General features: G+C 40.2%; 2 protein-coding genes across 3 annotated transcripts; one reads left to right on the plus strand and one right to left on the minus strand.

The window, feature by feature from the left end:
* Positions 1-36: 36 nt before the first annotated feature.
* elk3 (ETS transcription factor ELK3) lies at positions 37-10,555 on the minus strand. The gene is made up of 5 exons (XM_044021006.1): positions 10,282-10,555; positions 7,069-7,305; positions 5,944-6,669; positions 4,436-4,558; positions 37-2,192 (listed from the first exon to the last, which is right to left on the minus strand). Exons 2-5 carry the CDS (start codon positions 7,273-7,275, stop codon positions 2,097-2,099), a joined length of 1,152 nt encoding a protein of 383 aa, XP_043876941.1. The 5' UTR covers positions 7,276-7,305; positions 10,282-10,555; the 3' UTR covers positions 37-2,096.
* Positions 10,556-11,642: 1,087 nt separating this feature from the next.
* Positions 11,643-19,093, plus strand: hcfc2 (host cell factor C2). 2 transcript variants are annotated; one of them, XM_044021272.1, is made up of 17 exons: positions 11,643-11,857; positions 12,651-12,799; positions 12,892-13,052; positions 13,138-13,340; positions 14,309-14,393; positions 14,482-14,585; positions 14,791-15,021; positions 15,722-15,925; positions 16,024-16,097; positions 16,249-16,275; positions 16,373-16,487; positions 16,700-16,756; positions 16,852-17,006; positions 17,088-17,285; positions 17,390-17,687; positions 17,797-17,869; positions 17,964-19,093. In XM_044021272.1, exons 1-17 carry the CDS (start codon positions 11,692-11,694, stop codon positions 17,971-17,973), a joined length of 2,310 nt encoding a protein of 769 aa, XP_043877207.1. In that variant the 5' UTR covers positions 11,643-11,691; the 3' UTR covers positions 17,974-19,093. The 2 variants fall into 2 exon arrangements, with proteins under 2 accessions (XP_043877207.1, XP_043877208.1); XM_044021273.1 differs by lacking the exon at positions 16,249-16,275.
* Positions 19,094-19,643: the final 550 nt, after the last annotated feature.

The raw sequence follows: 19,643 nt of genomic DNA on the forward strand, positions 1-19,643 counted from the left end.
GTCTGTGCAGCAGTCATTCTCTGAGTGTGTCGTCTATCTGGGAAAATGAACAAGCTATTCATTTTATTTAAACATAAAACACAAACCAAAAAACTTCTTTCTAAATAAAACAAGCAAATCACTGAGAATACACTTCCGTTAATCTCTTTATATAAAAAATAATAACCAGGAACCGTTTTACAAAAAACACTTTTGTGCAATTTAGACCTGGAATGTCTGTTACAACCTTGTTTAAAGCTTAATACATACATTTACATACACTATTGAAGGCACAGCTGGTACAAATAAGGTGTAAAATCACAGTGCATTAAAAAAACAAAAGCAAGAGACGGCAACGTAAATAAATGTTCACAGCGTCAAGTACACGTGAGATCAAATCAAAGCGATACAGATACACGAGGAGGACTTCCATAGCGCTGTGAATGCTCTGGCTAGCAGGTGCTCTGCCAGGAGTCAGTGAAGCTGTCGTCACAAAATGTTTTTGTGTGAAATGACTTAAATAACAATCATCTTTAGAGCTGCATCATCTCCTGTCACATTTGTTCACATCCCCAGATGATAGATTAGGTAGGAATGCAAGCTGAGTTAATGTGATGTCGCTGATTGACTGTATTTCACATTTGCAAACTATTAAAATGAGAGATAAAGTCATACCAAGGTGTCTTTACTGGCTTATGAAGCCTGTAGCGTCTAATCCTTCAAATCTGCTCCCAGTTATATGATGAAATTTGGATGATTTTGAAATTTCTTGGGATTGTTGACTTATTGGCTCAGATGCTTGTCAATAAGATATAAAGCTATAGCCAGCAGCCAGTTTGCTAAGGTTTTGCTTAAAGGTGCAGTGTGTAAAATGTGTTGGTGAAGTGTCATGTTGAAGTTGTATATCTCTCATCTCACTCGTCTCTTCCAAGTGTTATGGAGAACATATGAAGCCTTCACTTGGCATCAAAACTCTGTTTAGTTTGTCCATTGTGGGCTACTGTACAAACATGTTGGTCCAAAACGGCAGCTGAAAGAACAGACTGGTTCTGCCCAAAAGATAAGAAAAACTGCTAAATGTTACACTTTGGGTAAAATAGATATTTATATGTGAGTGAATATTTTGTATTCAGACAAAAAATTCCACTCACTCATCTCCGGTGATGCAAACAAGACAGAAATAAACCCTTTTTTGTTACCATAAGAACTACCTTAGAAAACATTTATAAATAGTTTATAATTGGCTAATTAAAAATAATTTTACGAATAATTAACAAAATTAAAATTCATTTTACGAAATAATTAACAAACATATAGGAGTTGTACGTTTTCACACATTGGTCTGGGCTCTTATTATTTCCTGTTTCTGTTCACTATCAATCGTATCAAGTTACTACTATAAATGGCAAACGTGTTTTAATTGTAAACAGTGAACCACATCAAATTTGAAGAATGGGTTCTTGTTTATTTACATACTTGTTCCTACGGCAGTTATAAAAGTGTGTAACTCATAAATATATCCATTTATGACAGGTATAAATGGTGCCAGTGCTATGAAATCAAAGGCTTCAAAGTGCACATACATATGAGATCACAATTTGGCAAGCACCAAATCATTGTTGCAATTTTATCTAATGTGTTATAGCATCTTACTAATGATTTACCAAGTGTTAAGAAGCTAATTAATAACCTAAATACAAACCATTTATAAGTATAGTCTCATTGGGGTATTTCCTCTGATCTGCATTGTGTGAGTGAAATTTAAAAAAAAACAACATGATGTTTGTATTGTCACACAAGATTGAAACAAGTGGCGTGAGATTAGATAAATATGAGATGACAAGCGCATGATCACGAGAATCTGAAAAAAACAGTAAAGCAGTTTAACTCGAGTAAACACGGAGAAATGCAAAATACTCTTCTCAGAGAGCAAAGCTTCCGAGTGAAGCTCCTGTTTCTTCATATTGTAAATGTAAAGAAACAGGTTTCAGGTCTTGGGCCAAAGCCTGCTGTTCATCAGAGACACAGGCCGATTGGTTTAGTCCTGATCTGTGCTGAATTGGACCGGCTCAGTCTGGTTTGGCCCGGGTCTCTCTCTAATGAGACTCAGGCTGACATCAGGACTTGTGGGCACTTGGAGACAACAGCAGGGGACTGGGAGCGTCCAAACTGGGCAAAGGCACTGGGATGGGTCCATTCAACAGTGAGGGGAACTGCAGGAGAGATGGTTACAGTTAAAGTGGAAAGAACCCAGAAAATATTTCTTTGAAAAATCAGTTTTTCCATAACAGTAACTTGGCTTCACTCTGTGATGTTTGTGTGAGGGAATCATGTAAGACTTCTTGGTCAGAGATACAAAAGAAAGTGTGGTTTTACTTTAATAACTTCCAAACAGAGTGAAATACATCGCAAAACATAATGTCATCTTTGATTCTCTATGTATTTTCTCCCTTGCTATAAATAAAATACAGCACATGGTTAGCTGCTCTATATAAAAAAATGGATATAATCTTCTGGGCCTTTCTTCATGGAGTTTGAATGTTCTCCCCGCATGTGCGTGGGTTTTCTATGCATTCTCCGGCTTCCTCCCACAGTCCAAAAACATGCAATATGGGGATTAGGTAAATTGGACACTCTAAATTGACCGAAGGTGTGAGTGAATGGTTGTTTGTCTCTATGTGTGGCCCTGCGATGGACTGGCGAACTGTCCAGGGTGTACACCGCCTGTCGCCCTATGTCAGCTGAGATTGGCACAGCACCCCCACGACCCTCATCGAGGATATAAGTGGTAGAAAATGGATGGATGGATGATCTGGTTGCAAAACAAACTTAAATTGTGAATCTTTTAGGTTCATAATTGTAACGCCATCTAGGTAGTTTTTACGAATAAAAATTCACTGATGTCAGGTTTCTATTGACTGATGCCAGCTGCTTTATTGTCTATTTTCCTCTAAATAGCCCCCTGGTGGCTTTTATATACAGTCTGTGGTTGAATCTGATGATCTGATGATCATTTGTTGCGAGTGTCTGTGTGATGACCGTGTGACAAGATAAACAAGCGCTGCCGTTTGGATGCACCGTCGCTTTTGTCACTGGCTAATTTTATTTACTTATCTTCTAAATAACATTAAAGTTTAAACTTTACAGTATTTTGTAACAAAGTGTAGAAATGTATTGATTTATGACAAAAATGTCTTTATAACGAAAAGCACACCCACTTATGCTACACTAGTGATGTGTGTGCGTGTGGCAGAGAGTTGACATTGGTGGGAGGGGCTCCAAATTATATATCTATATAAAAAACCTTCTCCTTTTCCCCCTTGAGCCAACAGGAAGTTGCCCCCTCTTCTCGTCTACACCAGAGCGGAAACATCTGTGGCTTATTTTGAAACCGTGGCACACGGTGAATCACACACATACACAAAAACCTCACGAGTCACAACTGTGAAAACAACTGTGGAGGTAAATCTGCAGTGTGAAATGACTATCAAGTGCCTGCACTTATTAGAGAGATTAGGTCTCAATGGGAAGGTTTTTTTTTTTTAATCAGTCTTACACAGAAAAAGTGCTTCCTCTTAAAGGCTAATTAAGAAGATAGGAGTCTGACATTATCGTGAATATAGTTTTCCCTAAAGGGTTTGGGGGAAAACACTTTCAACACTGACCTGGACAACAGTGTATTTGTGCATATGTATATATATATATATATATATATATATATATATATATATATATATATATATATATATATATATATATATATATATATATATATAAATATACATATGTGTTGTATTATATATACTACAACATACTGTACCATCAAAATGTCAAACCTCTGTTAACTAACATATCCACCAACTGTATAACAGTTCAAAAACATCTTTCATAAATTGTATTAATATCATGTTTGCACGACATATTCTCCAGACACTGGCAAGTTCTGTCTTCTTCTGGTTGGAGCTGGTCCTAACTAGTCTTAATGAGTCCTATTGTAGGTTTGGGAATACAGTCAATTTGGGATTGGGACCAGATTAACTGCCTAAAGGTTCAGTTGAATCATTAAGGGTCAGATTTGTAAGAGTTAGTGACACCTAATGGTGAGACTGGGCATTGTAATAAACAGCGGACTGCTCCACTCATACCTCCCATTTACCAATTGAACTACAGGCTGCAAATAAAGCAAATATAAGTAATTCAAATTCAAAACAAACAAACCCAAATACAACAAAAACCAGAGCTTTGTTTTAAAGCAATGAAACACATTTGCAAACATATTTATAAGGGTATTATATTCAATTTCTACCTTTAAATCCTCCTAAAGGTTAAGCACAGGACCTTTAAAAGGGCATAAATGGGCTTAGGAAATTCCTGCAGTCATCAAAGGACCTTGTATGGTAGCACACACACACACACACACACGCACACACACACACACACACACAAAAGGTTTTACCTGGAAGAGGGAGGCGTGGCTGTGAAGCTGTGCAGGACTGAGAGGTCCCACTGGACTCAGGCTGGACCAGAAATGGATATTGGAGAGTAGAGGGCTGGGAGTGAGCAGCAGACCAGACGGAGTCTGCAAAGACAAAACCCCAAATTAAGTATTAGAGGATAAATTCACAGAGTGTTTATTCTGGCAGTGATTCCAGAGAGCTGCGCACAGTCTGTGGTGAAGTTTTCACGTCCGTCTCACTCCAGAGCTCAAAGTCAAGTCTGCCCTCTAGTGAACTCCAGTCTGCCAGACAGACAGACTTGGACGACTTAACTCCATGTAGGTTAGGAAGCTCCTCTCATACAAAATGAATGACATCTCTTTTCTTCTCTCTTCCGTCTCTTCATATTTAACCAGGATAGTTTTTGTCTCGGGTTCTACAGGAGAACACACGGCACTAGTCGTTCGGCAACAACCGGAATTTAAAATGTGCAGTTTCACTTGTACCTGGCAGCGGAGGATTGAAAGGACTTGACCATGAACCACAGTGTTCCTGGTTTGCATCTGGCCAAGTGCTGCTTTATCTCAACCACTGGGCCATTTAACAAAGCCATGCAATTTCTACGTAACATTTGAAAGTTAGTTGTCAGGGCAGGAAGTTGTGTTCAAAATAAAGGGTTGTTCATCAGCTTCACAGCATCTCATTGCCAATGATTGGACAGTAAAATCATTTTTGGAGCTCCTTTTTTCTTGTGGAAAACACATTTTAAAACATTTTAAACATGATCTGTTCTCTCTCGCCTTTTACGTTGGGATGAGAACATTCTATTCAGACCCATTTCTTACCACTTTACTTTGAGTTGACTTGACTCATAATCCAAGCTCACCAAACACAGATTTTTAATTTGCTCTTTTATTTGGGATCAGCTTATGATGTGCTTTTTGGAAGCAGTTTACTGGCTGTCGCAGAATTACCAGGCAAATCACGCTGATAGATAAACAAGATACTAACGAAGAAGGGGAAAAAAACCAGCAGTGATTTAAGTTTTGGTGTGTCATCCAAAGTAAAAAGAGGCGAGAAAGGCTCTTGAAAAAGTTCCTGTATTCTAAAAGGAACTTTGTTTATGTTAGAACCTGCACGTGACCGCACTGCATCGTGTTGAGTAACGAGCACACGGTTCAACATACACTTTTATTTTCCGTCTGTGATGTACACACACCAGTGTGTGATTACTCAATCTGGATTGGACTTGTGAGATGAATGCCTGAATGTAGTCAGACTGTCCTGGTTTGGTCAGTATGTTGTTGCCAGTGAATCAGGAGTTTGAGGAACATATGGCTTCACTTATGAACCTCCTCGCTCCCTCCCTTCCTCCCTCTTTAGTCTCCTCCTTTCTTTCCACTCACCTCTGTCTATCTTTTCCCCGTCTACATTTCTGTATCCTCCTCCTCTTTCCCTTCTCGTCACACACCTACAATTTGATACTGCTGTGTGCACTTAGTTACTGCATATGAAATATTGAATGTACCTGTGCCGTGAGGAAGGCAGGGGTCAGCGACCCAGAAGGTAGTGCCGGGCTGTTGAGGGCGATGGAGACAAAGTCACTTCCTGTCAGGAGGAGGGAGGGGGCGGAGATATCCAAGTCTCTGGGTTTCCTGCTCTTGGAAGTATTCCCACTGCTGGCCAATCCCCTCCGCTCTGGTGTGGTGGTCCGCTGTGACCTCTCCCTCTCTCTCTGACCCGACGACAGGTTTAGGGGTTGAACACTGTGCTCTAACTCATCAGTGTCTGTGCTTTGACTCCGCTGCCTCCATTTTGTGTGGGTGGGGCTTTGTTGCGGGGAGGGGGAGGAGGAGCAGGAGCAGACTTGTCCAGGGGACAGCTTGGAGGAGTGTGAGGTGTCAGTGGATAGGGGCGGGGTGGGCGGGAGGGAGGAGTGGCCACGGTTAGTTATAAACCGGATGACAGAGGAACTGTCGTCATGGCGATCAGACCTGGGCTCCATTTTGATGGGCCGGTGAGGTTCTGAGGATTGCTGCAGGGAGCTGACGGTGAAGGAGGAGTACAGGCCAGAGTGGAGGTACTCGTTTCTGCCGCCGACATCCTCGTCTTCAGCATCAGGCTCCGACGTCGCCTCCGCACTTTCCTCACTGCTGCGACCGAACTCCACCATCGCGGGGTCCATCTTCAGAATCTCAGGGAAGGACACAAACTTGTAGACGAACTTCTGGCCAATCACCTTCTTGATGATGTTCTGCAAACATTCATATAAGATCTGTGATTGAGGATTTGCTTTTTTCAAAAATCATGAATTGCCACTTTCTCAGTGGTGGCTTTGCAGACATGAAATGTTATCAAACATGATGACTTTTAAGACTTTTATATGTATATATATATATATATATATATATATATATATATATATATATATATATATATACATATATACACATATATGTATATATATATATATATATATACATACTTATATGTATACATATATATATATATATATACATATATATATATATATATATATATATATATACATACATATGTGTATATATGTGTTTATACATATATATATATGAAGACAACCAACATTGCTATACACTGGTTTACACCTTAAAGAAGTGGAGAAGGTGTTGCATACCTTGTCATAGTAGTAGCGCAGGGCTCTGCTTAGTTTGTCATAGTTCATGTTGGTCTTGTTCTTGCGCAAACCCCACAGTTTGGCCACTTCCTCTGACTTGAGCAGCTTGAACTCGCCGTCGTTGGACGTCCAGCAGATGAGGTGTTTGTGGCTTTGGTCGAGGAGAAGCTGCAGCAGAAACTGCCAGAGCGTGATGGAGCTCTCCATGATGGTGATACCACCACAGACACGGGTGACCTGGAAAGAACCACCGACAGTTGAGATGTACGAAATCATAATTAGAGTGGACGCACGGTCAGTCCACAGTATAATAGCATCTACTCTTTTGCAGTCAGAGTGGAAGGGACATCATCTGGAAGTATGCTTGATGGGAAATGTGGTCCTAATTTGGGGTTTTAACATTTTTAACATGCTGTCAACATTACTTTGATATATTACCACCGGTAGACATACAAATCTGCAATCACATGCCTGGCATTGTTTGGGGTTGTGTTTGTTTCTGAGCTAGTTTGGGCTCAATCAACTTTTGAACAAATGTCTCAAACTAACTGTGTCTGTTTTCTTTATTCAGTGCTGTGTTAGCTGGTAAATTGTGGCCTGTAAATCCAAACAGTGAGTGATGCCTGTGTGAACTGTAGTGTCAGGCGACATCTCTTTGTGGCTGTTTGGCTCACAGCACTTTCTTTGGTTGGTTCAGTTCCTATAAATATAATTGACTACTGCAGCTTTAAAGTCCACTAAAGGTCATTAAGTTCAGTCACTTCAATGAAGCCAGTCTACAGGAAACTAATTAAAAGTGTACATGTTGTCATGTTTTAGCAAGAAAGAAAGAAAGATAATTAGAGATTGATTCTATTTCATTTCTGTCTGTTTTTGTTATTTACAGATTCATTTTACATTTACATTTACAAAATGTTCTTTTTCTTGTGAATTACAGAATCAAAGCAAACACTTTTACTTTGAAATGGTGTGCAGTATCATCCTGAATATTCTTAATTTGCAATATCATGATGGAGAATCGATATATATAATTTTAATATCAAATCACTAAACAGCAATTTTTTTTCCCCCCAAACAGTGGACTTCTTTCATTTGACTGGCCCCCGGCCCCCTCTTGGCCCCTAGGTCATTTAGAGTTTTTACCCCTGAGGTACAACAACAGTTTAAATGACTTACAAGACAATCATTTTCTGAGTCGCTGACTGTGAAATCCAGCTGGTGATTATTTCCACACACTCTCATTTCAACTCCTTGGCCCATTTCAATTTTGTTAAGGATGTATTTTTATTTTTTTTTTAAATAAAAGGGCGACAAATTAAACCAACATATGACACAAGGGGTCATTAAATCGCCTGACAATATGATTATAATTCAAGTTCTCTCATGCTTTGGGATGCAGATGACTCAGACCTTTACAAAAGACATCAACTGGCTGTTAGCATGATCAAATTACATTCTTTCATATATTATTCATAGACTCCACATTTCCCTGAAGATGAGTAGTTGATGAAAAACTTTGCCGGTGTCGCCTGTGACTAAAGAATAGTGCTTCTAACAGAGAGAGAGAGAGAGAAGAGAGAAGACCAGACTTTGCATGGTTTTCAAATGTTTCCATGGTGATAAAGCAGGATGTGGTCAGCGAACTGCCAAGACAAACACAGGTCTAACTGATGTGTTTACCTGGAAACCATATTGTCTGTACATCTATCTGTCTGTTTGTCTCCTTTGCTTTCTCTGACTCATGTGTGCCTTATTGGCAGGGGAGCACAAAACTGTTAACTGCCAAAGGGAAAAAAACAACAACAAAAAAGTAATAATAAACACACTATAGATGATGTACAACCATGACAATATGACTGTAGAGACGTTGCACTTTCATCTGATATCTCTATGGCAACAACTGTACTCCTGCATCCACAAGGAAGAACCACAGGATCAGAGGATTTCTGTTACTGTCACACTAGCAACCTGCTGTGTAGTTACAGTAACACTATAGTCAAGTACTGGAGCACTGTGAAGATACAGTAATGCATCTGTCACTGTTTCATTGTCTGTCTGAACGGAAACCAACCAGCAGAGAGGGGAAAGTCCATGTGGTGCAAACAATAAGCCGCTGCCACACACACACACACGCACAGACACACAACCAACCAACCATATCCTCACTTCCTTTTTCCTGCATGGGTGTGTGTGTGTTAAGTGATGGAAGAACAGTGGTGCCTGCTGTCTGTCTAAATGAGGACTTCCTGTCATTCAGGTTCAGTGGTGTCTTACCCGGAGAAAGGATTTGCTCTACCTCTGAGGGAGGTTGGGCGGCAGGACTTCCTGTCACCGGGAACCACCAGGAACACACACACACACACTCATATTATAGCTTTTTTATTTGTATTAAGGTTAGTTATTGGTGACACCTCGGACGGATAGATAGATAGATAGATAGATAGATAGATAGATAGATAGATAGATACCCTGTCTTTAGTGGGAAGTGCACTCCATCCTCAGTGTTGCATGTTGGGAATTTCACAGTCTATGAACTCTGGCTCCCTCTCTCCACATAAGCTCACATTCCCTCTCCAAATGTAAATATATCAAATGTCGTAGGGCTTGTGTCCTCTGGACAGACTTCAGTCCAGCAGCAAAAAACCCAACTGTCCATGGGAGGACTTTTTATTTTCTCCATATTCTGCAACTGTATGTATATGCATATATGTGTGTGTGTGTTTGAAGGAGGGGGTCTGCTGGATCTCAAATAGTTCTTTGTTTTGCACTAGTGACTCATTTTCAAGATGTTGTCTGCTGCCAGCTTTAATCCGGAAGCGCATGGCAATTAGTCTGCGAGGTCCAGACAAACCAGAAAGTCTACTACTGGATTTTAAAGGAGCCACGGCTGATTTTTTTCCCCCCAGGAGCCTGTAAACTAAACTTTTTTTTATTATGTACTACCTCATCATCTCTCTTAACCTAATTGTAATAACTTTACGCATAAATCTGTGCCAAAGCGGAACTTCGACACCTTTTACGCACAGCTGTAGCGCGTTTTTTACGCGCAGTACTAACACTTTACCCAATGGGTTTTCAGGTTAAGACTGGATATGTGAACTTACACCACATTCAACAACATCAAACACAAATCTGATTCTTTCTCTCCATTACGCACGTGCGCGCGCACAATTCACTCTAGAAAGTTGCTGACAGAAGGAAACATGCACATACCCAGCTGTGGACGGCGGCCGATTCTCTGTCCGTCTGCCCGGGCGTGAGCTTTGTGGGAGTGTTGTTTTCGTCTTACAGTGGGGAAGAGTGTGTGTTGTTATGAGACTCCATGCTGCTGCTGCTGCTGCTGCTGCTTCTGAAAGCGGATCCGCTGCTTTTCTCTCTCCCTCCTCTGAGCAGGAAGTAGGGACGCGCAGACGGAGAACCGGCGCACTTCCTCTGGCGCAGTATTCCCGTCTGTAAACACACACGCGCGCAGAGTGAGTGAGAGAGAGAGAGAGTCTTTCCTACAACACGCCCCTCAGTTAAATCACTCTCTCACGTGCACGGTCTCTAGCCACACCAGCCACGCGCAACACGCACTCCTTCATCACACGCCTCTTAAACAGTAACAGGCACAATACCCCCTCTCTCACACGCACACACACACATAGGTTTGCGTATCTTTTTTCTTCTTAGGACACTGCATTGACGTTCATTCATTTGACGTTCATTCGTAAACAAAGCGTTACCTTTACCATAACCGCCCATAAAATATTACCCCTTAAAGTTAACCAGTTACTCTGAAATGAGGGTCTACCTCATTAGGACCAGTTTTGGTCTTGAAGAGGACTATTGGTCCTGACAAAGTCAGTGTTTATGACAGAAAAGGTCCTGAAGAGGTAACAAACACACACTTATTGACAATGACGTCATTGTCTTACTGCTCAGCAGGAGAGGTTCCTGCACGCACGCGCGCGCACACAAATACACTCATAGAGTAAAGTTTGGACATCTCAGTAATTTACGAAATGTTTTAATCTGATTAATAAAATATTTGTATTAATTGTCTTCTGTGTAGCACAGTTAAGTATTGGTGCTCGTTGACAAGCACATGTGACAATGATCAACAGTGGTTATTTGTGATCAGTTATTATTAGATACGTTATATGGGAACCGTCACAGTCTCAACGGCAGTGACCAGTAACAGAAGTATCGTGACAAGAACCTTTTTTTGACAATAAGCAACTGCAAGTTTATGATTAGTCACAAGACATTCAAAGTAAAGTAGTTGTGTATAGAGTGTTTGTATGTATAGAAGGGTTGGGTAGCTCAGTGGTTAAGACTGGTACCCTGTGTGCAAAAGACTTCATGGTCGCAAGTTCAACTCGACCCCTGGCAGGTTGTGCTTCATTCCCTTGTAAGTCGCTTTGGATAAAAGCGTCTACTAAATGACATGTAATGTTTCATTTATTTAGGAACAACATAGCCTCTGTTTCTTATAGAGAACATTCCTTTACATTTCGACACCTGGTAAAGAAGGCAGAGTGAGATGTCTCTCTCTATCACTGAATCTCTGTTGGCCAACTTGGCCCCGCCCACGTCTTTGAAACACCTACAGCGCCAAACTTGGGCTCCTGCAACGGGAAAATGAACACCGATGCAGAAGAGCCGCAGTGGCGGAAAGTGCACTCTGTGGCGGGAGTGATACCGCGGTCCAGACACGGACACCGAGCCGCAGCGATACGAGAGCTCATTATAGTGTTTGGTGGTGGAAACGAGGGGATAGCAGAGGACCTCCATGTCTACAACACTGGTAAGCTAACGCTAGCTGAACTCTAGCTAGCTAGCTCAGTTAGCGGCTAATGTTTTTAGCATGCAAATGACTGGGAAACTAACCACGCTAACAAGCTCTCTGATACGAGCTTTTACTCTTTACTGCCGTCCCTGGGAGCTTTAGCTATAATATAATGCTATAATGTAATATGGGTTAGTTACGAGCTACTAAGGTGAGTTTTTGGCGTTTCTGAATCTCACTAGCTAGCTTCAGTTAATCACTACCCATGTTATTTGCTATGTTGAGAGGTAAAAGATAAAGAAGATCCCATCGTGTCATATTTTGGCCCATCTTGCTATAACTAAGAACAACTGAACATAATTCAACCACTGTGACTAATTAACCATACTTTATAATAATATAATATAATATAATAATACTTTATTCCTATTCTTTGTATAGCAGTGAAGTATATCTTGTATATCATATTTATATTAAAATGTTTGAATATTAAACAAGTAATAAGTATGAAAAAAGCTTAACTTCTATATCTTATATTTGTACTGTTTGCTATGTGTGTGACACTGCTGTAACACGAGGATTTTTGTTTCTGCACTGCAGTTGTAGGTGATGTTGTCAGCCACAGAAGGCTCTGGTGAAGGGCTTGTGCTTGAACCATCATCAGTAACTGATGTGCAGGCATTTCCTGCCTATAAAGCTTATGTTGCTACTGCACAATAAGGTGTATTTGTACCACTTGTTTAACAGGCAGGATAAGCTAGGATGTTATACTGTGTTTATTATACGACCACAATCATACATATTCTTCCAGTGTCAAAGCAGTGGTTTCTGCCTGCTGTGAGGGGGGACATCCCACCTGGCTGTGCTGCCCATGGCTTTGTTTGCGAAGGCACACGAATACTGGTGTTTGGTGGCATGGTGGAATATGGCAAATACACTAACAGTGTCTATGAACTTCAGGTAATGCCGTCATATTTACTGAATAGTGATTGTAACCCTGGTGTTGTGATTTAGAACATTTTAAATCACGTCTTTTGTCCATTGTAACCCAGGCTAGTCGCTGGCTGTGGAAAAAACTGAAGCCCAGAGCACCCAGGAATGGTTCCCCTCCCTGCCCTAGAATTGGACACAGCTTCACTCTTGTGGGTAATAAATGTTACCTGTTTGGAGGACTGGCCAATGACAGTGAAGACCCCAATGGCAACGTACCAAGGTAATGTGTACATGTCAACCATTACTGCTAAATGCAAAACAGGCTTCCAATGACCTAAATAAGAGTAACATTTTTACCATCTTAGGTATCTGGGTGACTTTTATGAGCTGGAGCTTCAGTCAGCATCAGGTGCAAGAGGCTGGACCATCCCAGATACAAAAGGTAGCGGTCCTTCAGCACGGGAGTCTCACAGCTCAGTGGCCTACACTGGGCTTAATTCTTCAAAGCTCTATATTTTTGGAGGAATGCAAGGATCCCGGTTGAACGACCTCTGGCAGCTTGATCTTGGTAGGATACTTTTTTGATTTACACTGACCTTTCAGGTTGTGCTTGGCTTATTTAACCACCTCTTTATGGCTGTGGATAATATCTGTTTGAAATACTTAAATGACCTGGGGATTTTGTTTGCTCACAGGGATGAGGTGTATTTTTAAATAAATAAATATCTGTTTGGCTGATACATTCGGAAATATGTGCCTCCAAACACACACGCCCACATCAAAAAAAAAATGAAATTAATACAAGCTGTCTCTTATTACTAAATAACATGTTTAATTAATGTAATTATTAAATACTTTTGATATCAGACACATTCTCAGGGATAATAAAGTAAACAAGAGAACAGATTACGTTTGCACGGATCTAAATTCATGTGCTTCAACTGAGAAGCGAGTCAATTTTCCATAAATATCTTTTCTTGTGCTTCTCGTGATATTTTCATGTTTTCAGTTTAATTTCTTTACTGCGTTTTAAGAGGTTTTTTATTGTGAAGAGTGTTCTAACAGTGATTAGATAATGCGCTATTCTATACTATGTGTACTATGTTATTAATATTGATGATGAATGGATTGTGAGCTGGTTCCGACTTCCATGTGCTGTCCTGTTGGATCACTGTGAGGCACTGTAGATTGTGATTTAGGAAGGGCTACTGGTGTGGGACGTGTGGGCGCATGGTTTTACAAATATTACATTACATTACATTACATGTCATTTAGCAGACGCTTTTATCCAAAGCGACTTACAATGGAATCAAGTACAATTAGCCAGGGGTGGAATCGAACTTGCGACCATGATGTCTTTGGTACACAAGGCAGGGTCTTAACCACTGAGCCACTCCACAACTCAACAAAAAAACAAATAAACAGTTTTTATGTGTGTAAGCATGTTCTGCATTTTGTATGTATGCCAACTTTTCAGGCATACCTACACACAGTTTTATAAATGAGGCCCCTGATCTTCATCTGTCTCTCTTTCAGACACAATGGTGTGGTCAATTCCTGAAACAAAAGGCTGCATACCACTTCCCAGAAGCCTTCACTCTGCCAATGTTATTGGAAACAAGTATTGATTCTTTGTTTTTGCCACCACTGTATATTTCTTTGATTTTTTTTTCCCCATGACACAAAACAGTGTCTCTCTCTGTCTGCAGGATGTATGTTTTTGGAGGCTGGATTCCTGTTCCAGAATCAGACAATCACAATGCTTCAGGGACCAAGTGGATTTGCACTAATTCTTTAAATTTGCTCAACTTGGGTAAGCACTAATTCATTTGTTGGTTGTGAGTGATTTTTTTATTATTATTATTTTTGGGCTATTTTTACAGATAGTATACACCATAAATATGAAATTATTTTAGCAATTTTGATTTAATTATAATTAAAATGCACGTCATTATTATTATTATTATTATTATTTTTAATTGGCCAATTGGCTGTCAACGACTTCACTCTTACTACAGAAACTATGAGGTGGCAGAACTTGGGCCCAGAAGAGCAGGATGACATTGAGTCCCAGCTCCAGAGTCAGGGACCCCAGAGTGACGATCCTTATGCATGTGGGCCCAAATCCAGAGCCGGCCACTGTGCTGCCACCGTCGGATCAAGGCTTTACATTTGGAGTGGTCGTGATGGATATCGCAAGAGCTGGAACTACCAGGTCTGCTGCAAGGATCTGTGGTACCTGGAGACAGGTAGGGACTTGTTCTAGGGGTTGTTCTAAAAAACATATACAAAAAGAAAATAATATAGTGCTTCTCAAAGTCAGGGAAGGATGCTCAAATGGCCTCCTTTCTTAAATACAATGTCATCAATACCTGCTAAAGGACTGCTTGAATGTTTTGCCTCAGATTCTGGACTGAGACCATCCCACATAATTTGCCTTAATTCATAGCAGCACAGCATAAGTAGGCACATTCCTTTTTAAATTTATTGAAAACAATTTAATAGAGTTTCAATATAATCTTTGAACTCCCTCAGAAAACCAAGATAATTGAGAATTGACATTTTCGTGTATGATATTGCCGTATGAAATCAATACATAAACAACAAAATAAATGTTGTCTTTGTCACGTTCAAAGTACGTTTGCATATTGTTTGTTATTGATTTTGGATTTTTACCATACATTTACACCATAGTTGTCCAGTTAAAATTAAGTGATTGCAGCTGTAAAAGCAGTGGGTAAACGTTGTATAATTTTCCTTCACTGATGCATGCTTTGCTGAATCTTCTCAATGACATAATGACTCACACTTGCTAGCCTGTTTTATTTATGAGTTCCCAGAATAGGGAGTCTTTCCTCGTCTCTGTAGGAGACTTGGGAGGAGCCTTGATTTTTTTTTTACAGAAACTACCACAGCGTCACTGTACTGTATGTTGTACTCTGTCCTCAGATCAACCAGCAACCCCAGAGGCAGTATTACTCATTAAATCCACAGTCAGCATGCTTCACGTAGCGTGGCGCCCCCTGGCTGCAGCTGACTGCTACATCCTTCAGATCCAACCTGTGTGTCCTAAAACTGCAACCAGCAACTCACCTGCCAAACCAGATGAAATCAAGCAAACAGGTGGACAAGTGGTGAATAAAGATCTTCTTGGTAAGAGAGGCTGAGAGAAGTAATGAAAACACATAGATGACATGTTTTTCAGTTTGTAAAACTGGTGTACAATTGTTTTTCACTCTGTATTTTTTTAGGTGTCCAGTCTTCTCAAGCTGAAAATGAAGGAACCACTAACAGAGAAGAGACAAGTTTATTAACTTCTACTCGGGTAAATATGTCTGTTAAACTCTGCTATGAACTATTGCATGTTCATACATTCCTGCTCCGATATACTAACAGACTGACTACCACACATCTCACATCTGTACATAAACCCACTGACTTTGACTTTCGTCACTCTATTTGTATGCTCACAAAAGGAAGGAAAACTTCAAAATATATATACAGTATGTTCTCCAGTTCCAAATATGCACTGTTCTTCTGACTTTGCCTCACAGTGTCTCCTAGTTAAAGATCTTTTGCTTTAATTTTCTCAAATTACAGGACACCCTGAAACAGCAGGAAACAAAAGTAAAATCATCCAGTGGCTCCACAGAAACAACAGGAGGAAGGTGTGCTGCTCGGAGAGACTCTGAAGTGTCAGACTCAAAAATCAGCTGTAAGTTTTGTTTTCAGTGAGTTTACCCTTAAATGCTGTTTGAGTGATCGATTCAGAGGGACAGTCAAAGGGAGAGCAGGTTCATTAGAAGTAACACTGCTCTTTTCTTATTGTGTTTCACACATGTGGCACAGGACACTTTTAGCTCCAAACTTTGTTTAGTCTTCAATTACCTTATCTGTGTTTTAACTTTGTCATTGTGTTTGTTGTAGCTGCTGGTCAGGAGACATCAGTACCAGAGGTCAGCAGTTCAACTCGGCACCAGTCAGGTAATGATGATGCATAATCATATATGCTAGCAGTATTAAACTGAAGTTTCTTATTCAAAGTAAAGATAAATGCGGTTTTTAAACATTCTTCACAGACAAACCTGTCTCTACTGACAGTCCAGATGAAGCAGTGTGGTTTGATGTTGGCGTGTTTAAAACACTCTTCTCTGAGGTCGGTCACTACTTTCTCCCTGCTGACAGTGACCAGGTAACTTCACCTGTCAGCAACCGACTGCAGAATCCTAAAGAGGTAAAAGCCATACATTACTTCAATTCATTTGATCTGTATTTGACAATATCTATTGCTTATTCTCTTTTCTTTTTCCATCAGCCCTTTCACAAGAGGAAGCTACCAGGACCTCAGGACTACCAGGGCAGGGAGAAACAGCAACTTAATCCGGGTCAGACCTACAGGTTCCGGGTTGCAGGCATCAACTGCTTTGGCCAGGGGGTCTTCAGCCCCATCAGTGAGTTCAAGACCTGCCAACCTGGTTTCCCTGGAGCGCCCTCTGCTGTCAAGATTGCCAAGGTGATATCCCAAGGACATTCAGTCATTTACACAATCGCAGTTAATCGCACAAAGGGGCCTTTAAGTTCAGCTTTGTCCTCCTAACAACTAACTTTTCTCTGCAGGTCAGTGATTCGGTTCACATCACATGGGAGTCTCCGGCCTCTTCTTCAGGCCGTATCCTGGAGTATTCCATGTATATGGCAGTGAGGAAAAGCCGTTCCAGCACTTCAGAGCGTCAGAGTCAGATGGCCTTCATCAGGATTTACAGAGGCATCAAGACGTCCTGCACGGTTAACTCCACCCACCTGGACAATGCCCACATAGATTGCTCCGCCTCCAACCGACCAGCTGTTGTGTTCCGCATCGCTGCCAAGAACGAACAAGGCTACGGCCCAGCAACGCAGATCCGCTGGATTCAAGGTGCAGGAGCTTAAGCTGTTTTACCGTTTGCCCATATTCACATAGTTTTAATTTTATTTTTGTTTTAACAGATGTCAAGTTGCTTCAACATCCTCTTCTTTCTTTTCAGATCACAGTAAACTGCGAGCATCTGCATCCAAAGCAGACAGCGGAGCCAAGGATGACCAGGACACTGCTGACAGGTAACCAGACAAAACAATTGGTTTCTGTCCATATATTCTTGAAACTGTTTTTTCTTTTATTGATTTGTCTCTTTTATTTTCTTTTTTCTTGCAGCTCCAGTTGAAAACATTTGGTCCAATATTTTTGTGAAAGAGTGCTCTCAGGAAGTTGACGATGAACACCACTCAGATGTTGTATATTATTTTAGATTTAGATATTTTTGTTAAGTTATTTTTGTATGTATTTAATTATTCCCTTGTAAATATATAGTGTATGTTAATTGGAAATATAACCACTTGACTATTTTACAAATGCTTTGTTAACAATAGTTAAATGTGATATGATGTTGATCGAGCTACAATTGCGAGTCATATTTTCAAAACTATAATGGTGCCTTAGTGCTGACTTCACCACCTGCTAATGTTATATGTGTCTATCAGATTGTGAAGTGGTAAGATGTTTTGTTAGCATTGATCACTTTTCTAATTTGAAACCAAACGGTGAGGTTTTGAAATATGAATCGTCTTTTTAATGGGATGTAGTTTATAATCACTTCCTGTTCACATTTTAGTTTCACTATTGTCACAATCATTGATCCCAGTGTAATGTATCTATGATTATCAGCATGGCAGTGCCGTTATAAGTGAATCCTATTATCTGACTTAAAAAGGAATGTGCAGCAGTACTCCTCAATTTATGATAATAATAATACACATTTCAATCAAAGAAAAACTTCAGCAGCATGGAGTTTGCATGTTCTCCCTGTCTGTGTGGGGATTTTCTCTGGGTTCTCTGGTTTACTCCCACAGTCCAAAAACATGCAGATTTAGGGATTGGGTTAATTGGACACTCGAAATTGACTGTAGGCTTGAGTGTGAGAGTGAATGGTTGTTTGTCTCTATGTGAAAGATAAAGCGGTAGAAGATGGAAAAACTTCAGAAGAGGTTTGTGTGTGTGTGTGTCCATGCACTGTACTTGGTGCCTATCTGTTGACCATAAGGTATTACTTCACCTTTTTCCATCTCGTAAGAGAGCTTTTTTAAATGTTTTTGTTATGAACTAATCCCGCACTTGTGTATCAATATCATGAATGTTAATGAAACACTAACATTCATGATATCAGTTACATTTATTTTGCTGACAAAAGAAGCACTGTGTCTAGCATTATTAATGATGTAAACTATCTTTAATCAGTCAGCTGTTCACATGAAGTGCAGTATCATTAAAGACTTGAACTGATAAGACACATTTGTTCATCGCATTAAAGTTTAAGAATCCAGTGGCTGGATTAAACCCAGTAGTTAAAGTAAGTGTGAACTCTCAGAAAGAAAAAACATTTAATGCCTCAATGAGGAAAATATAATGTTATTAATAAAGAAAACAATTGTTTAGAATCGGTCACTCAGCATTCCCAACCAATTAACTTCACACTCAATAGTACATGTCTCATCTACAAGCCACAGTATCAAAGTATGTGTGATAGCAATGCAGGTATTTTTTAAATAAAATGAGGTGGCACAACAGTATGGTTTGTGTCCTGCTTTTTGGTAGCACCACCCAATGTGGTAATGAATGACTACCACTGATAGCCAGGGTGATGACTTTTATGTTGAAGAGTTGATTTCACTTTAGTTTGTTAAAGTGGGTTGTGCACAAGTGATCGCAGTAACTTCAGAATTTCAGGTGAAATTTGATTTTACTTTGTGCATGTTGTTAGTTGCAAAACTTAACCTGTAAGTATTATTTGTACATTGCTGTACTGTACGGTAAACCATGGCGCTGATTAAGTCTTCA

This window comes from Solea senegalensis, linkage group LG3, assembly GCF_019176455.1.
Source record: "Solea senegalensis isolate Sse05_10M linkage group LG3, IFAPA_SoseM_1, whole genome shotgun sequence".
Classification (NCBI taxonomy): domain Eukaryota; kingdom Metazoa; phylum Chordata; class Actinopteri; order Pleuronectiformes; family Soleidae; genus Solea; species Solea senegalensis.